We start from the raw sequence: 23,456 nt of genomic DNA, 5'->3' as shown, positions 1-23,456 counted from the left end.
ATGGTGTATATGTGCCACATTTTCTTAATCCAGTCTGTCACTGATGGACATTTGGGTTGATTCCAAGTCTTTGCTATTGTGCATAGTGCTGCAACAAACATACGTGTGCATGTGTCTTTATAGCAGCATGACTTATAATCCTTTGGATATATCCTCAGTAATAGGATGGCTAGGTCAAATGGTATGTCTAGTTCTAGATCCCTGAGGAATCGCCACACTGTTTTACACAATGGTTGAACTAGTTTACAATCCCACCAACAGTGTAAAAGTGTTCCTATTTCTCCATATCCTCTCTAGTACCTGTTTGTTTCCTGATTTTTTAATGATTGCCATTCTAACTGGTGTGGGATGGTATCTCATTGTGGTTTGGATTTGCATTTCTCTGATGGCGAGTGATGATGAGCATTTTTTTCTTGTGTCTGGCACGACCACTTTATAGATTTGCTTCCATCATACTGCAGAAACTATCTGAGTGTCTCTCTTTTGGGGATGTTTGTGGTCATTGACCAGCATTAATGGCCACAGGTCCATCATTTTATGGGGGCTCCCTTCATAGTAAACTGCATAGTGAACTATACACAGTGAACCTTGTAGTAAACTGTAGCATCCTGTGTACTATAGCAATTTACTCCATGTTGCTGTTTTCATTTAACATTAAATCCCACCATTCATTGCTCTTCCACCTCAGGGTTTTCTTGCTTATTGTTACTTGTTAAAATTCTTCCAAATCACATTTATAATCAAGTTGTTCAGCACTAAGGAAAAAAACTAACATTTTCATGAAAAATGAAATTGCATTACATTTATATATTCTCTTAAGGACATTAAAAATAACTTGCTATTTTTCAGAGCTAGACTTTGAGATTTGCTTTCTTGCAGAATGAGGTAGAGAAGTCCTTCAAATACTGTCCCTTGAAGAGTTAGGCATTGATTTAAACCCTTTTGAAAAACAATTTCAACAAATAATTGAAAATGTTCTCTTCAAAGGATTATCATTAGTCATCCAGTTAGATTATTGTTTCTTAGGAATTCTGGGGTGGTGGAATAATTCATTTTCCAATTTGTTAACTTCTCATGAGTTTAATGAGAGTATAAAAAGTCTGTTTTAATTGGGGCAGAGTATTTCTTTTTCTTTTACAGCGCAGGAGCCAGTTACTCTGAGGTGAAGTGGCCTGTTGGCGTACCTGCGACTTCAGGAATTTCATGCTTAGCAATTGCAGTACACACTTGCGGGGGTAGGGATAGGAGTTTGGATAAGTGAGTTGAACTTACTAACTCAGTGGCAATTACAAATCATTTCACTATGGGAAAGTATTTGAAGTAAATTTACCTGAAGATAGAAAATATGGGTGGGCAAGCTCCTCCTGAACTCCCCACCATGTTATTCTGGGTTTATTGAAACATAAGGGGACATAAAACTCACACAGAAAATAATAATTAGACGTATTTCCACGTTAATTTTTAAAGTTCAAAGCATTATTTAAAAACTTATTATCATTGGAGCTTGACTTAAACAAGTTCAGTTATAACATTGTCAGAATCTGTATAAGGATCTCTTCAGGGAATTTTTAAGATGAGAGTGAACAACTAATTTTCTGAGATTGGCTAGACATTTTTGTAACAGAGTGGGAGCCAGGTTCCATGTGACTTAAGTGGGGATGGGGCTTTGAGTGAATCCTCTATTGTACACAGACTTAATACATTCTCCATTTCAGCCCACTTTTCACCTCTGCTTTCATCAGACCTCCCTCGGTGAGGTTCTAGACTTCTGCTCTGCTGCAGTCACTCAGTGCTTTAGGCCATGACCTCCGCTCTCCTTCCTCAGCAGCTTATCGTAGACCTTCCGGAAAAATGCTAATCCCTTCTCATCCTTTTCTTGTTATTGGTTTCTATTTTCTTTCTTTCTTTTTTCTTTAGAGTCACAGGGGAAGAGCTGATAATCGCTTTGGCTATAGGTATCAACTTAAACAGAGAGACATTACCTGGAGTTCTATGAAGATTCCCAGATTATTCCAATGGGTACTAAGCTTGAAAACATGATGTCTATGATTCTTTCTGGTTATGATGTTGTATAACTCTCATCACTTAATGAAAGCCACCGTTCCTATTTGGATAAATAAGAGAACTGAAAAACACACTACTAGCACTAAGAGTACAAACGAGCTTTCCAAATATATTAGAGATGGCATCACAGTACATGGAAATGTTAAAATCCGTAACGTGGGCAAGAGCACATACTAGAAAAGTGCAGAGCCTCCTTAGAAGTGAAACATTTTTGTTCCATGTACATCCATTTGCTATAGGAGTTCAGGGACAGATAGCAATGTGGGAAAGAGGCAGAGCTCAACATTGGGCAGAAATTAGACACACACTCTTCTCTTGAGAGATTAAGAAAGAATAGGAGAGAGTAATTCAGGTCCTATGAAAAGGATAAAGCATTGTCTTCCATAGAGAGTGACCTTCATTAATATTTTTATGACTTTCGTGGAGATCATCCTAAGGAAACAGAAGTCCTATGACCTTATTACATCATTACAGAATCACACTTTGGCTGTGTCTCTTAACGTGTGACAGTGATGCTCAAAAGTCTCTGTAAATCCCCAAAACATAATACTCTTTAGCAGCATTTCTTAGATTTGTGACTCTTCTGGGGACAAAGGATCTGGAATACAATGGGTTCCTGAGAATCATAGTAGAGGATTTTTTTCTTTCTTTTTTTTTTTGACAGTTTTGCTCTTGTTGCCCAGGCTGGAGTGCAGAGGCGTGATCTCAGCTCACTGCAACCTCCGCCTTCTGGTTTTCAAGCAATTCTCCTGCCTCAGCCTCCAGAGTAGCCCGCCACAACCCTAGGTTTTTTTTTTTTTTTTTTTTTGGTATTTTTAGTAGAGACAGAGTTTCACCATGTTGGCCAGGCTGGTCTTGAACTCCTGACCTCATGATCCACCCGCCTCAGCCTCCCAAAGTGCTGGGATTACAGGCATGAGCCACTGTGCCCAGCCGAGGTTTTTTTTTTTAAATCAAGACTTAGCAGTGCATGTGCTAGAAACTGGTTCTGGTTTTCAGACTTACTGACATGGGTACAGGTGAGCTAAGATATTCAACTGCAGGGCAGGGTCTAGAGTAGCCAGAGTTCCTGGGCTGCTCACTTCAGGCTGTGAGGGCTCCTGAACACTGATAAAAACCCCAGTACTGTACAAATATCATTTTATCTTAGCCATGATGTTCAAAAGATTGGAAAACATAACTCTGTGTGATGATCATTGTCCGTTGCTTATTATTTTGAGACTAAAGGATGCTTTAGAAAGACCCTATTCTCCATTTTCACACTAAGTGAGATCAAGTTCTTAATACTCGTCTTATTGTAGGAGGAACACCTCATTCAATGCTGCATCAGTAATTAAATGATATTTTGTTAGATGACATGCAAATGAGTAACAAATAGAATATGAAATACAAAGCTTCCCTTGTTACGTAAATTGTCAAACACCTGGTATTGTTTTTAAAGTTATTTGGAATTTTTTTTTAAGATACCAAGTTTGTAACAAGTGCCCTTCAACAGAAAAGATACTGGGGTATCATGCGACGTTATCTTAGGTTCCTCAAAGCCTAGCAGTCATAGCATTTTAATATTTATTAATAGAGTGTTTGCCTTCCTTGCTGCACATAAGAACAGATTGGGGTGGGGGTTAATCATCTGGAAATGAGGTATTATAACTACTGATTTTGAAGAGTCTTTATAATGAAAACAAGACACAGTTAATAAAAGTAGCATAGATAATATTAGAGAGTTATTTTATTAGGGCCATTAAGTATTTGGAGTACAGTACTTAGAAAATCACTGTTAAAATTTTTACAGTTACTCTGAAGCCTGCTAAGAATACTGCTATTTGTTACATTTTTAATAATGCTATTTACTACATTTTAAAAGTTTACTCAGAAACTACACGACTTTCAAGTCATTTAATAAGTCCAAAAGAAATTCCATGCCAACAAATTTAATTAATTTTGCATGGAATGTGAAAGAACCCGTAGGAAATAAATGAAAGAGGGATATTGTTTTGAAATGGGACTCATTCAGTGTTCTCTAAGGTGGTGACTGCTTTTCCATGTCACTTACTACTGGCAGTTATGTTGAATTATAGAAAGAGTCTGTGGCGTCTCTAGGAGAACTTCTCTTCGTGGATTATTTTTATCTATTATTCCAGAGCCAACACAGGAGCTATGAAGTCATAAATCCACATTGTAGCTGCATGAGAACTTGGCCCTGTCCCATATTTGCATGCTGAGTGCTTTCTAAGCAAAGTTCTTTATCCATAACCTTAGTGTAGTCTTATTTTTCTTAGTGCATACCTGCGATCTCTAATATGCTTTGTTATCTTTTTGTTTTATATCTTTTAAAAATATCTCTATGTTTTTATTCTTTCTGGAAGGAAACGGGCTCACTTGAAATATTTACATAGGTTCTCTCTTTCACAAGAACACGCAGTATTTTGCATTCATTATCTCATTATCTCTTCCGTCCTTGTGTCTTTAGAAAAGTAACAATGAACCACAGAGGGTAAAAGAGTTTAAGTAATTGTCTCAACTCACAGATACCTAATAGGACAAACACTCCAGGAATGTATGCCTTAGTTCCTGCAGGTGACAATATATATTAACTGGGATTCAAGCTTTAACAAACAGAAAAGACCAGTGTAAAACTAATAACCATAACATAGAAGCACATTACATGATTTTGGCTATCCAATTAAACGTAATAAATATCGAATGTCCACCGTTTCAGAAGAATTACAATAAGAAATATAGCATCTGTAACGCATTTCTCATTTGCCTGAAGAATACTCGCCAGCAGCACTTGTGGCTGTAGTGTTTACCCCGTGATAACTTGTGGATTACCGTCCTAATATTATCCCCAAAGTTTGCCACGAAATATTTCACTTTTATTATTATTTTTGCAATGCTCTCTCACATTGACTTTGGAAACAAAAGACATCATTCTATTTATAGCATTCTGGGTTTGATAGTAGTATTTCCATATACAAAATATAGTACTTACTGATTGCAGAAATGTCAAATCCTAGAAAATACAGCATTCCTACATAAAAAATTATTAAATTCTGATCATCATATACATTTCTGTTACATTAGGATTAGAGATAAGTTTTATTTAGAAATAACTCTAAGAACAGTTTTTATATTTTATTTTCACTTTGAAATTAAGTAAAATTTGCTTCAGCCTCAAAGAACATGTTTATGTAAAATTAAGTGAGAGCTGGCAGTGAGCTGTATATTTTTTTTCCTAATGGGAAATGGGTTATGGGTTAAAGATGTACAAGCTGGCTGGGCACGATGGCTCATGCCTGTAATCTCAACACTTTGGGAGGCTGAGGCAGGTGGATCACCTGAGGTTAGGAGTTCGAGACTAGTCTTACCAATATGGTGAAACTCCATCTCTACTAAATACAAAAAAAAAAAAAAATAGAATAAAATAAAAATTAGCCCAGTGTGGTGGCACCTGCCTGTAATCCCAGCTACTAGGGAGGCTGAGGCAGGAGAATTGCTTGAACCTGGGAGGCAGAGGTTGCAGTGAGCCAAGGTTGTGCCATTGTACTCCAGCCTGGACAATACAGCAAGACTCAATCTGGGGGAAAAAAAAAGGTGTAAAAGCTAGAGGCCCTGGCTTCTACAAGCCAGCAATTTAGTTATTCATCTTCCTTGTCTTCTTTATCATTTTAAGACCTTGTCAGGAATACTTTGGGATTACCAGTAGTTAGGACCAGGATATTTCATATTTTATAGTAGAGACAACTCCATCTGTGCATTTTATAAGATTAATCAATTGGTATGTTTCTTGGTGAACTTCTATATAAAGAAATTCTATGTAATGAATTGTTCAATATGAACTGCCTAAAAAGCAATTCCTTATGAATAATACCTAAAAATGCATAAGTAGCAAATATCTTTTATACTGGTTGGTGTAACATGTTCTATGTTGTTCCTACTTTTGCCCTTTCTCTGTTACTTATTTTACTTTGTCTTTATTTTAAAGATAATTTTATTTAAAAGTAAAACATTTATGTTCATACAAAAAATATAGCAGAATACGGGATGGAAAATAAAAGTCCTTCTCCTTTTTCCTTGACTCCTAAAGTTCACGTATTTCCTCTCCCCAAATGTCTTGGCATATTCAAGCAGTTATAGACACATACATAGATATGTGTGTCTATCTGCATTTATACTTATCTATGTGCCTTTGTAAATATAAATTCATCACTATTTCTCACCTGCAGTGATACTCAATAAAACAGAATTCTCAAAGCCCAGACGCCTCAGGACAAATATCTTGGCTGTCCTTCCTATGCTGGAGCCAATCAACTGGTCTCAGGGGAGAGGAGGCATTTGGGAGGTTGGGTAGCAGTGATTTGTGAACAAGTACAGAAGCATATCAGTATTTTATCAACTAGTTGTTCCACAACTGTGCCTAAAAGGCTAATACTAACCCTACTTTGACTCATTCGATGGGTGATTTCCCCTCTATGGCTCTCAAGCAAGCCTGCATTCAAGTAAAGATCTCGAAGGACTAGCATCAGAGCCACCTGTATTACCCCATTCCATACCAACTTTTTATATTTTTAAATCTAGTCCCTTATGGTATACCATAGATCCTATACATGTATGCATGAGCTACCATGTCAAAACTACAAAGCAGATAAAATTTATTTCTAGAGCATCCCTTTCAGGATTCCCTCTAGCTCAGCAGGCCTGTTAATCACATTGTAGTGAGCCTGTCCTCCCAATTGTGCCCCACCAGTGATCTCATCCACTTAGAACTTAGAGCTGCCAAGTTCTCACACTTTATAGCATTTACTAGTCAAGAACATATCATACTGTTTTATTATTATAGCACTTTCCATTTGTCTCATTATTACACTGTATTAACAACACACTGATGGTGGAATAGTAATTTAAACTAATTTATATCTGTCTTTCTACCTAGAACATTGTATATAAATGTCATTCTATAATGTTTCTGCACTATTCTTTTGGACTACATTGGTAAAGACACAAATATGTACTACCACAAAACATTTAGAATATTTCTTTTTTTATATCTTGAAATTCTATACAAATTTGTAAATAGAGCATTGCCACATTCCTCTCCATTGTCACTCTGTCGACAGTAACAATACCTCTTTATTTTGCCCCTTTTCTTGCATGTTTACCTTTTGTAAAGAGTAGGTACAGAAACCCTTCAGTTAATGTGTTTCAGGTTCAGTCAGTGGTCTTCATAACACTGGAATTTCTCATCCATTATTTTCTATTTGGGACTGTAAATGAATGGACACGTATTGAGGGTTTACTGCCACAATGCTAGAACCACAATCTGAACATAGGAATGTGTTTATGTTGTTTTTGCTACACCATACTAACTCCCTCTAAATGGCACTTTTTTGAGGATTATCTGATATAAGTAAACATGTTTTCTAAACTATTAAGCACTATTCACACTGGGAATTTCTAGTTTGTATTTTACAGTCTTTAACATAGTAAGGTGAGTAAATTGGTATGTACTATTAATAAATGCTTTGGGTGGTAATAACTATAATGGAACTTTAAATGTCATGTGAAATGTTGTCAATGAATTGTTACAAAACTGAAATCCAGTCTTAATCCATTTCTTTTAAAGCCAAAACAAAACATCACGTTTTAGCAAAAAAGGTTATTAAATATGAACCTGTAATGGCAAAATCATTTCAGACAACATTATAAGATTATAGAATAAAATCTGAAATAAAATCTACTGTAGCATTTAGACTTATATTTGACATAAAATGATGACAATATTTGGGAATTCAATGTTATTGTTGTTGTTATTCTTCCCTAGGTGTTCCAGATTGCGTATGTGATTGTGAAGGCAGCTAACTCCCCCCGGCCTGGAAACTGGATTTTGGAACGCTCTCTTGATGATGTTGAATACAAGCCCTGGCAGTATCATGCTGTGACAGACACGGAGTGCCTAACCCTTTACAATATTTATCCCCGCACTGGGCCACCGTCATATGCCAAAGACGATGAGGTCATCTGCACTTCATTTTACTCCAAGATACACCCCTTAGAAAATGGAGAGGTAAGATGAGAAAACTCACCATTTAAGCACATTTAAGATGGCGAAATAGGCCTGTCAGAAAGACCTGAATATATCAGTAATTAATGTGAGGGAGATTTTAAAATAGGATTTAGCAAAAGTACATTTAAATAAGTTATTAAATAAAAAAGAAAAACCCGAGGTGATTAGAATTTTAACTACCTTCATGTGTCTCCCGTCTCCAGTAAAGATCAGAGAAGAGGAAATAGGTTTAATCTGGAAAGTCAATGATTAATTTTACATATAAAGAGACTTTCTCAACAATGAGGATTGCTAATGATTAGAGAAGGATTGGAGACCTTACAGGTGGCCTTACATTTGTGTGTACTTTGGTCTGAGATGGAGACAAAAGAAATGAATTTGTGAAGAAATGTAATTCACATGAAAGACCCAAATGAAAAGTAATTCTTTCAATCTTTTGATGTTTTCCTGCTGTCACCCCATAGGCCTACAGTGGGGTTTCTTCCCTGGGTCGGGCTTTGTGGAATAGTAATATGCAGGAAGTCTTAGGTTCTCTGTGATGTGCAAGTTAGGTTATATGCTTAGTTCAAATATGTTCTACTTCTCCAGTGTCTTTCATCCCGTGGTTAAGGTTTGAGATTCATTCATTTATTTTAAGCCACATATTCTAACCATGGCTTCAGTTGTTATTAGTTTATTAGTTGTGTGTGAGGGTGAGGGGGTTGGTGTTTTGTTTTGTTTTTTTCTATTTTCTGGCTTTGTTGTGTGTTCTTGATCCAGTTACTTACATTCTCTGCACCTCAGTTTCATCGCCCATAAATCAGGAATAATAATAGTTCTTACCTCATATAATTGTCAAGAAGAATAAATGCATTATTTTATTTAAAGCATTAGAACAATGCTGAAATGCACACTAAGTACTCTGTAAGTGCTATTTTTATTGTTTTGTTGGCATTAAGGAAATAATAACCGTTACTACTATTATTTTTATTATTATCCTTAGTCTTCTCTCAAATACCCAAGCTTTGACTTAGTGACTCTCTTGGATTATCCAATACCTCTTTAGTATATTTCCCTAACTTGTCTCCCTTTAGTATATGTGACCCATCTCCTTTCATCCTACCTAATTATGTACATCTCCATTGATACTTACACATCTGAAGCTAGTATCATCTTTTATATTTACATTTTCAGAAAACCCATACATTCTATCATGCCCACCCCAGCCAATCTAGGATTATCTCTAAACACTTCTAGGGAAAATTAGGTTTTTGGCATAAATCTGTCAGACCCTCATTAGGCACTATTTGTGTATTAATATATACCAGTGCTTCACTATATTTCAAATTCCATGGTCAAAAATACCAGTTTTGGGGAAAAACATTCCAAATGGTATTCTCAGCAGAGATCTCAATCTGCCAAATGACAAGGACTCAAATGCAGTGAATCAAACAGCTGTTCAACCTGCTTTGTGCCTAGAGGCATCCAATTCCTGGCCAGTCTGGCCTGAGGATAGGAGAGTAGGGACTGCAGAAAGAATTTTGAGTTGAATTTTTATTAATTTTTATCCTAGATTCAGTTTACATAAAACTAATAATTGTCTAATATTTTAAGGCTATTCTATACCTTTAAAAATGATTCAATTCAGAAATTTATTAAGCAATGCAAAATACACTTAGGCAGATATGTAAAATGCATGTCACAAGCATATACCCTACCCATTCTCTCCCTTCTGTAATCCCAGCACTTTGGGAGGCCAAGGTGAGCGGATCACAAGGTCAGGAGATCGAGACCATCCCGGCTAACACGGTGAAACCCTGCCTCTACTAAAAATACAAAAAAAAATTAGCCGGGCGTGGTGGCGGGCGCCTGTAGTCCCAGCTACTCAGGAGGCTGAGGCAGGAGAATGGCGTGATCCCGGGAGGCGGAGCTGGCAGTGAGCCGAGATAGCGCCACTGCACTCCAGCCGGGGGGACAGAGCGAGACTCTGTCTCAAAAAAAAAAAATAATAATAATAATAATAATGGTTCTCCATTTCTTAAACCAAGTCAGCCTGCCAATATGAAACAAAAGATGTGTTTGTTAGTTAATTACTTAGTTTCTTTAGTTGGCTATTTTGTTTTCACTCCTAGACAACACTTACTAAAAACTATTTATTGATGGTTACTATTAGGAGCAACTGACTGAACTATCTCTATAACATGTTTCCTTACATCCATTTGTCACTCATAGGGAAGTGAATGAAATAAGGAACAGAAAGTAATTCAAAATATTTATAATAGAATGATAGGATTGAAGAATAAGAATTAAATTCAGACCTCTCCTAGGCTATCTGTTCATTTTATATAGCTTACTTTGTGGAATATGTTACTTTTTTGAATAGACAGGTGATATTCTCCAAGACTCTCAGCTCAATGGTAATAGAACGGAAATAATAATTGAGGTCTCTGATTCTCAGGTAAATATTTCATCTGTAATCTGGTAAAGACTAGAAGTTGTCTTTTAAAGTTGACAATCGCTAAACTTAAAAATAGTTCAGAGGAGATATAGTATTGCTGGATCTAATGTAAGTAGAAAGACACATGGAATTAAAAGACCTGGATTCTGGTACTGGTTCCAGTTATTTGTGGGACCTTGGTCAAATGATTTAATCTCTCTGGGATTAAATTTCTTTAGGCCGGGCGCGGTGACTCAAGCCTGTAATCCCAGCACTTTGGGAGGCCGAGACGGGCGGATCACGAGGTCAGGAGATTGACACCATCCTGGCTAACACGGTGAAACCCCGTCTCTACTAAAAAAAAAAAAATTAGCCGGGCAAGGTGGCGGGCGCCTGTAGTCCCAGCTACTCGGGAGGCTGAGGCAGGAGAATAGCCTAGACCCGGGAGGCGGAGCTTGTAGTGAGCTGAGATCCGGCCACTGCACTCCAGCCTGGGCGACAGAGCGAGACTCCATCTCAAAAAAAAAGAAAAAAAGAAAAAAGAAAAAAAAATTATTTAATAGATGAATTAGTTCAATGCCAAAATTGTTCTAAGGCAGCATGGTATTTTCTAAAATAATATAGTTTTGGCTATCATACAACATTTGAGGATATTCTAAAAGTTTTGGATGCTTTTCTCTAACATTATCCAGACAAAGCTGTGGAATAAATCTCACTCATCAACTTCAGTTTCAAAATTATGTACTTTCGCATAACCCTTAACACCTGGAATACAATTATTAGTCATTTATGTTCAAAACTTTACAGAGCAGTGACAGTCAAATAAGAGAAGCAAATATTTAAACCAGTACATGATTGTATAAGTACTATAACAGTAGTGTGTACAGAGAGCGATAAATCTCCCCCTGCTTGAGTGGAAGGAGGCACATTGAGAAGATAACTTCTCAGAATACAGGACAGCAACAACTCTTATCTCAAAAGTCTCAAAGCCAATATGCAAATTCATCTCTAATAATGCCTATGTGTTAAACTCGGTACATACAGAATTTACTTCCATTGTTGAGGGATATTGTTATTAGATATAGGATTTTAGGTTTGCAGTTATTTTGTTTTGGAACATTTTATTGTTTTCTGGTTTCCATTGCTTATGCAGTGAATGCAGCTATCTAATTACTAGCTTTTGGAGTGACTTTTCTCTAATTTCTTTAAATATGTTTTCTTTATCTTTGTTCTTCAGTAGTTTTACTATGATGCTCCAGATCTTCACTGCCCACTACAATAGCTACTAGCCATATGTGGTAATTCAAATCTAAATTTCAGTTAATCCAAATTAAATTAAAATTCAGTTTCTCCATTGCACTAGCCACATTTCAAGTGCTCAATAGCCACATGGGACTAGCAGCCATCACACTGGATTGGGCAGAAAGGAACATTGCCATTATTGCACAAAGTTCTGTTGGGCAATGCTACTGTAGATTGTACCTTTTTATTTTCTACATATCTACAGACTGATGTCTTTCATCAGTTCAGAGAACTGTTCAGTCATTACCTCTCTAAATATTGCCTCTTCCCCATTCCCTCTGCTCTATGATTCTAATTAAAAATGACTTGGAACTTTTTACTGTATACACTATGTATCTTAAACTCTCTTCCTTAGTTTTCATCCTTTTATCTTTCTGTAGCTTCATTCTAGATATTTTCTTCTGGATTATTTCTAGTTCATTAATTCTCTTCTCAGCTATGTAAATATTGCTATTAAAGTTATTCATAGGATTCTTAATCATATTGTAGTTTTCAGTTTCTAAATTTCTCTGGTTCATTTTCGTTTTTCTTTCTTATTTTTCTTGAGACAGAGTCTCACTCTGTCACCCAGGCTGGAGTGTGATGGTGCAATCTCGGCTTACTGCAGCCTCCACCTCCCAGGTTCAAGCGATTCTCCTGCTCAGCCTCCTGAGTAGCTGGGATTACAGGCATGCACCACCAGGTCCAGCTGTTTTTTTGTATTTTTAGTAGACAGAGTTTCACCATGTTGGCCAGGATGGTCTTGATCTCTTAACCCCGCGAGCCACCCACCTTGGCCTCCCAAAGTGCTGGGATTACAGGCATGAGCCACCATGCCCCGCCTGGTTCATTTTCAAATAGAAGTTGTTTCTCATTTTACATTGAAATTTTATATTTATAGTAAAATTTTAATTTAATAATATGATTTATTCTAAAAGTTTCAATATTCTATTTTTGATCTCCTTGAACATAAAGTAAAAATTATTTTTAAAAGTTTTTGTCTGATAATTCTAATATATGACCTTTTTGGATATATTTTATTTTCTGTTTCATCTGCTGATTCTTTTTATGCTGTCTTACTTACATTCTTATGTGCCTGATTATCTTTGTATAACAGAAGTTGTATTTGAAAGAGAACGTGTAGAAATAATTTGAGAGCTAGTGTATTGTTTTCATCCTGTGTGGATTTTCTGATGCTACTGCCAGGCAATGGAAATCTGGATCAACTTAATTCAATTTTAGGGATTCAAATTTCTGGGACATTCAGATGATTCAAAGCGGTGCCACAACCCAGTGACAGCTGCTTTAATTCCAGTATATGCTCATTCTCATGCTGCCTGTCTTTGGAGTCCAAGGCAGCGTGTGTGGGAATTACCAAAGTCCCACCCATGCAGTCCTGGAATCCAACTTTTGTCCTCCTAATACAACAGGGCTGTCAAAGTGCTGCCCAGTCTCTCAGCCATGTCTCTGGACAGGAAAATGCTCACAGGACAAAAACTGTCACAACATACCAATCACCTGTCTAGACATCTCTTTTGTCCTTGATGTTGAGAAGGTTATTCTTCAGTCTCCTGATAGCCCTCACATGGCTTTAAACATATGTTTTCGTATATTTATCCAGTTTGTCTAGTTGTTATCATTGAGAGTGTTGACTCTTACTGTATAATCTACCATAAATAGAAGCGAAGTTGCACATGCATTTAATTTTTTTTTATTTTGGAATTTTATTTTGGAATTCTGTTAAATTTACACACATATATGAAGATTACAGGGTATCCTCACATTCCCTCATTCAGATGTCCCTAGGAATAATATCTTAAATAATGACAATACACATGTTAAAACTAAGAAGTTAGCATTGATACATTGTTGTTAACTAAACCGCAGACCTTATTCAGGTTTCATTCACTTTACCAATTTCATTTTTTCTCTCCTGGGTTCCAATTCAGGTACTATGTTGCATTTAGTGACTGATCTATGACAGTTTTAAGAGATATTTTAAGAGATATTTTATGGACTATTATTCAGTTTGGGTTTGCCTGATGTTTTCTCATGGTAAAACTAGGCTTCTGGATTTGGGGAACCAATACCACAGAGGAAACAGTTTTCTCATTGCATCAATCATTGTTTATTAATATATGCATATATTTTTTGTTTCTTTTTTATTGGTTTATGGGGCTTATGCTTCTATTAATAGGTATATTTTAAAAATGATTTATTTTTAATTTTTATGGTTACATAATAGGTATATATATTTTAGACAGATTTTTAATGTGGACAACAGTATCTAAATATTTACTGTGATTTGTAATGTATATTTTTGACTAAGCATTGAATGGTCATTTTCTTTCAGACCATCAAAATATTCCTTAAATATGTCAGAAATAAGAAAAACAAGTCCCTCCCTCCCTTCTTCCTTCCTTCCTTCCTTCCTTCCTTCCTTCCTTTTTTTTCTTTCTTCTTTAAAAACAGGTTCTCATTGTGTTGCTCAGGCTAGAGTCCAGTGGCATGATTATAGCTCAGTGCAGCCTCAAACTCCTAGTCTCAAGAAATCTTCCTACCTAAAAATTCAACCTCCAGCTAATTTTAAAAATGTTTATTTAGAGACAGGGTCTTGCTATGTTGCCCAGGCTGTTCTCAAACTCCTGGCCTCAAGTGATCCTTCCACCTTAGCCTTCTAAAGTTACAGTCTTCTGAGATTACAGGCATGAGCCGCCATGCCTGGCCCAGAGGAATTTTTAAGGCCCATCCATGTAACAAGGCATTATGAAATAAACATGTCTGAATTGTTACACACTAGTTAGACAACAATGTTCATGTTTTAGGCTTAGAACATTAATAGGATATAGTCTTCTTATGACTAACACCAAATCTACTGAGTCTAAGGTTTATTACATTGGCACTCGTCTAGAGAATTTAATTTTTGAGACATGTGCCAAAATCTTTAGAACATTAGAGCTGAAAGATACCTTAGGTAAATTTCTCATCAGTCTATTAAAGGATATTCAAACCCTCAATTTCACCCTCTGTATCCAAACTTCAATACTGCCCTATGTCCATATCATCACTGGAGAGGTCTAGCCTTTCCTTATGGCCTCTTTAATCTTAATTGCATCATCTCTGATGTTTTATTTGGCTTTGTTACTCCAGCTACTCCCACCTGTTTCCCTTCAGGGTTTAGTTTGGCCCCTTCTCTGCCCTCCACCCCACAATGATTTCAAGAGATCAACAAATGTTAATCATGTGGATTTGCCAGTCCCCTAGATAACTAGGTTCAACTACTACCAAGAAAGAGCTTAACCCTGAAGCTTAGCATCCTAGGCCTGCACCCAAAGGGAGAAGAGAAGCTCATTCTGAGCTATGAGATAATCATAAGGTATCAAGTCTCAAGGTCTGGCAAAGGAGGGATAATGGAGGACATAGGCGGGACAATAACATGACTGGGTGTGTCGCTATCCAGGCTGCAAATAGAAGGAGGCTTTGAGCAAAAGCCTTAAAAGAGTTTTATTTTAGAAGAGCAATTTTCTATCATCAATGCCAAGAGAAGGCTCAGCAGGGACCCTACTTTGTCCTGCTTTGAGCAAATGATACTGAGCTCCCTAAGAGAATTTGCAGGGTATGAAGCAACAGACCGCAGGAGCCTCCATTACTTTGAGGTCAACCATAGGGTAGAGTTCTTGTGGAAACAGCTACATAACATGCCTGTCCAGCAGTGCCGCAGGGAACCAAGCCATCAAGAGCTACTATCACAGCCCAAGTGCTGCCTCTGCTGAAAGCAGTAGCCCGGATGCTATGGAGAACTGCTAACAAGAACTGCCACTTGGAAGCACCCCGAGAATTTGGCTTTACTTAGAAATCACCTAGAAGCATTTGACAAATAGCTACTCCTGAAACCAGAACTTTTAATTCATTAGATTTGTCAGAAGCTCAGGGCTTCAGCCTTTTAAACCCTGTAGGAGAAAAGGGCACCAGTTATTTAGGGAAAGAATAATGGTCATTCCAGCTACTTCCAACTGAAGAAAGAGACTAACTTTTTCTGTCAAGAAACGTGATAGGTTTTGGTGGACTGAATTTCTTGGCAGGTTTGAGTTGAGCAAATAAACTTCTAACTAAAATTAGGTTATTGATGGTCAAAGGGGTAGCTGAGAGAAGAATCACAGTAATAATTTTGAGGAGGATGAACTGTCTAGATGGCACTGCTTTAGAGATCCTAGAATTAAAATTATAATATTTTTCTGTTGTATGAGACTTTTCCCTTTCTATGACTCAGATTATTGCTTTTAATTTATTTGGATTGTCACTAGACTGCTAACTAAATATTCATGGTTGCCATAGTGATGTTGCTTCCATTTCCTCATACAGAGAACTTTAAGTTATTTACATACGATTTTTTTTCCTTCTTACCACCACCTTCTCCCTCTCCTGGACTGCAGCTCAATGGAACTTAGATTCACTTTGATTCTGCTTTGAAACATGGCAGGCTTGTATAAAAATCCCTGGAGAAACCATCATTAAATCTTGAAGACACTTTTTTTTTTTTTTGTAAACTGTATGTAGAGCTTTGATATTATTTTGATTTCCTATGTGACAGAATTTTATATATACAGACAGAATATTTTTCTTCCTCTTTTCATCATCTGACATTATGGTGATCCTTAGAATTGCAAATACAGGAGAAGGAAGACACAAACCCAAGACTGTATTAAAAATTGTTTCAGAAATTCTCCTTTGATATAACATTGTTAAGGTTATAACATGATTTCACATGTGAGTTTGTATGGAAATGAGGGAATGGAAATGAAGACCTAGCCTTTCTCAATTACCCTTGCAATTGTTCCTTTAGGGAGAAACAGTGGAGTATCACTAATTTGTATTGGTTTTGAATAGAAATTTAGGGAAATAATTATTTGGGGTTTCAGGCTTCCTTTCTCTAAAAATAATTCTTTTTAAACCAATGTGGGGCCAGTCAGTACCTGGAGCAACAATATTAAAATACCTCCTTACAATGAGGTTTATATGGAGTCCTCTAAAAAATGAAATGTTTCAACTCTGGTTGGAAGACACAGAGCAGCTGAAATATTTTGGAATGACCCACACATAAAATACATTATTTATTTAAGGTAATTTGTTGTTATATTTTAAAAATACATCATTGTGATAAAATTAAGAGGATTATATTCCTCCTTTTTCTCTGCTTATTGGTTAATAGACTCCCTTACTCCTCCAAAATACATATATATATATATATTATGCCCAGAAAGCATCCACAAATCCTTATAAAATTAATGCAGTATAGTTGAAAAAGAAAGATAGCCAGAGAAGCTGAATGAGAATGGAATCCTGAGGAGAAAACACCAATATTTAAGAGACCTGGTTTTCTCAGTGTTGTGGAACAGGAGCCACTGAAATGGAACAGAAGGGTAAGCTTCTGTTAAGCTGGGTAAAGAAGCCCAGGGCTGTGGAAGAAGGTACAAAGACACTGCACACTGACTTTTGGGGAATTACCTGGATTTGGCTTTCAGATATCTCTGCAAGGATTAACAATAGGGTTCAGAAGGAAGAGTAAACTAACTAATATGTGCCCCAGCCAGTTTACATGGTTATGAAAATGCTCAAATTAGATTTTTATGGCAGCATTCTCTTTAACCTCTACAATATGATAGCATTTCCAGCCTTTTTATTCTCAAGGTTCAGTAGGTAACATTGGCTTAAGCCCACTCCTAACTGTGAAATGACTGAGCTGGCTCAGCCTGGAATGCGAGGGGGGAACATGAGAGGGAACCAGCCATACCACATGGGGCCATGGCTAGGGAAGGCAGAGGCGACTGAACAAGACTGAAGGAATGTGAAGCAAAACACCACAAGCTTACTGAAGTTGGAGGACCAGAAGGCATAGGTGAGGGTCTCAGTGCTAATGTAGGGTTAGTCCAGGACTAAGTAGACAAAAATAATAATAAAAACAACAACAATAATAATAACAATAACAAATGATGGCTAGTATTTGTTGCGCATTTATTTTATGGAGGATGTTAATCTAAGAATTTCCCATGTATAAATTCATATATACTAATACTTGTCTCATTTTACGCCTGAGACACAGATAGTACAGAGAGGTCAAATAAGTTTCCCAGGGTTCCTTAGTTAGTAATTTTTGGAGCTTTGATTTGAATTCAGTGTATTCTCAGAGCACCAGAAAGGTACACGGCTAAAGGTTTCCTTCTGTGTCTGGGGTTTCCTGGAAAATCTGCTCAATACTATAGGCTCAGAAGTCCCGTCTCTTAGCAGGTCCTGCTGAAACTCTATGTGAGGTTGCACAGGTCTGAGTTTGAGCTGCTGCTTATTTTTTATTTTGGGGTTTCAGTGTTTTCATGTTTTAGATTAAAAAAATTCTTTACCTTTAAGCTTTGATGAATTACTTCATTTTTATATCTAATAGGTTTTTTTTACCTTCACTTTAATTGATTACTTAACCTCTTTATCTTGCTCATTTTTTAATCTTTTTAATGATTTTAGATTGCTGATTTTAATAATTTTATCTTGGTATATTTATATTTATCAGTTTTTTCTGCTTCAAGCTTTATTCTGGCAAATGATGTATATTTATATTTCTTTTGTGTTGTGTTTAAAATATTTTTAAAATTTTGTTTCTGGAATTTCCTGTATTTCAGTTGTGTTATATACTTGTCAGATTTTTTTCTTTAATAATTTTTAAAGTGACTTTTTGCATTACTTTTGATCATTTTACTCTTAGCCTATTTTGCACTTTTGATACCTAAGTATAATCTTGTTTGTCTAGTGTTTTAGTGTCTTTATTCATTGCTTCTACATGGCAATAGGAAATATGACCATAAAAACCTCAGTGAAAGTAACCCACATTTACAGATGGCTTGTATTCCTTTATCCCACCCCCCCACACCCCACCCATTCAACCCATCTGTAGCCTCCCTTTCAGTTGTTCTTAAAAGACCTTCCTTTTTAAGGGAACTTACATTTTCCCTTCAATACTAAATCCCAAAAGCTAATAGCAATACAGAAGATCCACTGACCAACAGTTCTTCCCAAGACAGTAATAGTAACTTACATGCATAATTGTTAAAGCAGTTTTAAGGTTTTTGTTTTGTTTTTTGCTATCCATGTTCCTAAAACATGTTATTCCTCTAAAATTTTACTATATGAAATAATTGACTAATGGTTGAACAAATACTATAAACATATAAGGAAGGTGATATGGGTTTTACTCACAGAAGAATCCTCAAAATGCATACCTGATTTGGTTCTAATAAGAATCACATTACAGGAGATCCAATAGAAGCTATATAAAAAGGGTTTTAGAAAATATCTTTAAATATTAATTTGCATCCACTATAGCGTTACTATTTGAATTTAACTTCCTTCCAGTACACCTGTAGAATGAGCTATTGAGTTTAACTTCTTTCCAGGCATGGTTATGGAGTCTGCTAGTGTGTAGGCGTCCCAGGGGCCACACCATATTAAATAGGCTGGTGAGAAAAATGGATAGGACAAGATTTCTCATCAGGAACATTTTAAACAGAATCTGTTGATTCTATGTTGGGGGCGGAGGCTGGGAGAAATAGGGAGATATTAGTCAATGCATTACTTTTATAAGTGGGCAACAGAACCCATCTTTTGTGATCAAAGTACTGCAGAACTTCTCAAGCATTATTCACATGTTTCAGTTTTTGACCACGACTTTAATGCTCCACAAGGAAGCCCTCTAAGAATATTTTTCTTGTCCATTTCTATAAGAGAGAACAAAATGCTGTGTTAGACATAGTTGAGATCCATTATAATAATGTCACTACATTTTGAAATAAAATTCTGAAATGCCTTAATACATAAATCAATTTATGAAGTCTTTAAAATTGGCTGCTAAAACCAGTAAAATTATATTTTTGGAACATAGTTAACCATTTTGTGCACATAAGTGAGGCTGTAGATACTAGGGTTTTAAATGACTTAAAAGAGATATATTTCTCCAAACTGTAGGTAATTATATCAATATTACTTTGACAGAGATATAGTAATTCTCTATCTTAGAGTAAAATTTATTAAAACATTAAGTAAACCAACAAGTAAATACACTTTTGGTCAAACAAAACCTTAAAAATTATGTTTTTCTTTTATTTGACTCAAGCTAATTCTTTCTGTTATTTTTGTTATTAATTGACTACTCAGGTAAAATTCCATCTAAATTGAATTGACATCATCTATCCCATTGTCAGAAAAGACCAGCCCTCTATCCCATTCAATTTATTAAACCACTAATCTCCTGAACTTTTCTTCAAAGCTTGTCAGTTCTGATCCAAATAAACTTCAGATTTCATTGTGTAGACCTGTTACTTCTTGTGTGAAAGACAGTATGGTTTCATAGAATCCACTCTTGGCCATTGTTAGTATTGTACAGATAGGCACACAAGCATTTAAATATGCTAGCACCTTATTGCAAAAAAAAAGTTCTACTTATATTCGTTGCAATTTATTATAGAAAATGTTTTCTGAACTGAAAATTATAAACTGTTGTCAATAATTCAAGTGCCAATTCTGAAGTGTATTGAGATTACTGAACTGTGAAGCAGAAACAATATTTATTCTCTACATAAAGAAATAAAAGGACTATTAAATGAACTTGATATTATAAGAAGCACTTCAGGTTGTCAAAACTCATATGATGACATCTATTATCAGGCCTAAAATCCCAAGTAAACATTCCCTGATGGAATGGCAGATCATGCTAGATTTGCTGGTTATTATCAGTTTTATTTTATGTTACCTAAGTAGAGTTTAAGCCTTTCAGTTAAAATATGACTCCCAAGCAAAAGGAAGAGGATTAATGGATTAACTATTGTTTGTATTATCAATAATATTGGCAATAATCATTTGTCTATTGCGCTGTGTCAGTTACAAGGCACTCTGCCATGCATTCTTCCATCTGATCCTCACCAAAGCCTTGGAGATATTTGAAGCCAAAATTGTTGTTATTCTCATTTTACAGATGGAGGTGAAGGAACTGATTTGAGGTCACGTTGTAGTAAATGTTCAACACTAATCTCTAGTCCAGATCCAGTGCAGACCTTCTGATGGCAAACCTTATAATCATTCCACTTCATAAATGGAACACTTAGGTCCAATCAGTCATTTTTTAAATGTATATTTACCATTGGTCACAAGGGTTTGTACGACACTGTGTGGATAATTAAATGCCATCCAGCATCTCTACTGAGAAAAACCCAAGGGTGTGTCAGTTAATCAGTCTTACACGGGAAAGATAATGTACTATTATCTTTATTGCAAAAGTATACTTGAAAATATAACAAAGGATATTGAAGCTATTAAAATAAGCTTCTGATCCTTAGGGAAACTATTTCAACACTAGAGCTATCATCAAAAGTCCTTGAGACAAGTAACCCAGGAGTGGAATGGTTATGATTACACTTTATAGGCAAACTTAAAAAGATACCAGGATTTGCTTTACTAGGTCCCCTGCTATGAAGTGAAAACTGGAGAAAAATGTACAGCAAAGCATTCTAGCCTGAAGATGTGTACTATTTTGCACCATAGCAGACTGACTGCAGTCAAATATTTTCATTGGAAAAATGTAAATGAAAACTATTGCTCAATTCTGCTACCTGGGTAGTACATAAGACATATAATTTAAATTCTAATCATGGATAACAAAAATCCTATGATACTTATTTTGCAAAGGAAAATGACAGTCCTGGCAAGATTGTAAGTTAGAAAATTATATTTCCTTTGTGCAAATTTGTTCTTTAGCTTCATTCAGTAATCAGAATTATTTGTTTCCTTTTTCAAATTATAAGTGCCTTCTAAAACCGAGCCTACTACTCTTATGTTGAACCATGGGAAATTGCCAATATTTGACTATTTTAGTCAATTAAAATGCAGTTTCATATGTTTTAAACTAATAATATGCCAAAGCATGAATAGAAATACTTGCAGAAATACTGTCCTAAGTATAACTTCAGATGTACATAGTATTTTAGCAAAAGCATCAATGGGAAATCAGACAAGTCCGTTTGCTGAAACAATTTATAAGCATAATAATTTAATTTGTGAAGGCCTTTTCTTTACCAAATTAGTAATATGGTGAATATTAAACTAAACATGAGTCATACTACATTTGTTTTTAAATTTTGTAGGTAAGGGGGGAATAGCAAATAATATTTCTGTACTAATAATCAAGCATTATATCAGTTGTTATAAGGAACTGCATGAAAGTTGGTGGTATACAGGTTACCAGTAGTAAGTTTGAGAACTGTGTTGTTTTGGCTCACAGAATATAAAGCATGTATGTATATACCTGTATCTTCACATAGACACACTCTGTTACCCTTATATGTATTATATAATCACATGTGTGGATGTTCATTTTATCAGGAGTGACAGTTGACACCCTTTAGGGGCATTTTACATATTTTAAAACCTGACATCCACTTACAAAACTTATCCACTATTCTCTTCAGGATAAACTACCTTTATTGCATGACTGTTGGTAAAAATTCTTGGATTATGTCAAGGGGAAAAAAAAATCCTCTATTGCTTTTTAAAGAAAAAATATCAGAATGATTTAATTTTGTGTTATTTTTTATCTCCACATTAGTTTGTTCTTTCAGTGGATTAAAGACATTTTTCTCTTCCATTATTTCAATTTGTTATGTTGCATCCATTTATCTTATAGAAAGATAAACTTTTGTTTTGAATTAGCTGTGGAAGACCAGTGCACACATTAATCACTACTAAGCAAATGCATTACAAAAAAAAAGAGGACAACAAAAATGAGCTGGAATAAAGTTTCAGTTCTAACACCAAACAATTTAATATCATGAATAGTTTTCTTGGGAATATGTAGCCAGTGAGTAGACCTCAACATTTAGCTGTTTTTTTCAATAAATAAACATTGAGCACTGCCTTTATGGCAAACACTGTCTTAGGTGCAGGGGATAACGGACATTATGCTTTGGAGGGATTAGATAAGAGATGAAATAAGTCAGAGTAAAGATCTGTAGTACAGAAAAGTCTTGGTTACAAGATTACAGAGAGAGAGAAAGAGAGAGAGAATGGTAGTGATCTGTCTAGGGAACTGTGTGGTTGCCACATGGAAAATGTGGAAGGGAATGATGGGAAACAGGCTATGTTCCTAGCAATTGCCTTGACTCACCATAATTATTTCACCTACTGAATAACTGAATACATTGAGTAGAGAGGCTGTTTGTACTGAACTGTAAAACAGTTTCAGGATGAGAAAATTACATTTTAAACGTACACTTAGGGAAAACAAAAACAAAAACAAAACACCTGCCTTGCAGAAACATGTCATAGAAACAGATTTTAGGGAGAATTATTTCCCTGTACAACGATTATGATTAAGTAAATGTTAAAATAAAAAGAAGGATGTTTAGCAGCATAAGAAATAGAAACATTTGGAGTTTTAGCTTTAATTTATACAATGCATCCTGTTTCATAAATGTTTTCCAACAATGTTTACATAATGTGGGGGTCACTCTTTAGCATGAGAGGCTCTGTCACTAGTATTACAATGTGTTAGCCCCTCATTTTCTCCAGTGTTTTTGTAAATCTTTCCATTGACAATCT

The 23,456-nt window shown here is 35.8% G+C and overlaps 1 protein-coding gene across 1 annotated transcript in view; it reads left to right on the top strand.

Moving 5' to 3' along the window:
* Positions 1-23,456, top strand: part of LAMA2 (laminin, alpha 2) — a 613,484-nt gene that overhangs the window by 194,149 nt on the left and 395,879 nt on the right. The window contains exon 5 of the mRNA XM_011951660.1: positions 7,886-8,128. Within this exon, the coding sequence (XP_011807050.1) occupies positions 7,886-8,128 (243 nt within the window). The remainder of the gene's footprint in view (positions 1-7,885; positions 8,129-23,456) is intronic.

The sequence above is a fragment of the Colobus angolensis genome, unplaced genomic scaffold (assembly GCF_000951035.1).
Source record: "Colobus angolensis palliatus isolate OR3802 unplaced genomic scaffold, Cang.pa_1.0 Scaffold322, whole genome shotgun sequence".
Taxonomy (NCBI): Eukaryota; Metazoa; Chordata; class Mammalia; order Primates; family Cercopithecidae; genus Colobus; species Colobus angolensis.
This window is presented reverse-complemented; position numbering and strand designations above follow the sequence as displayed.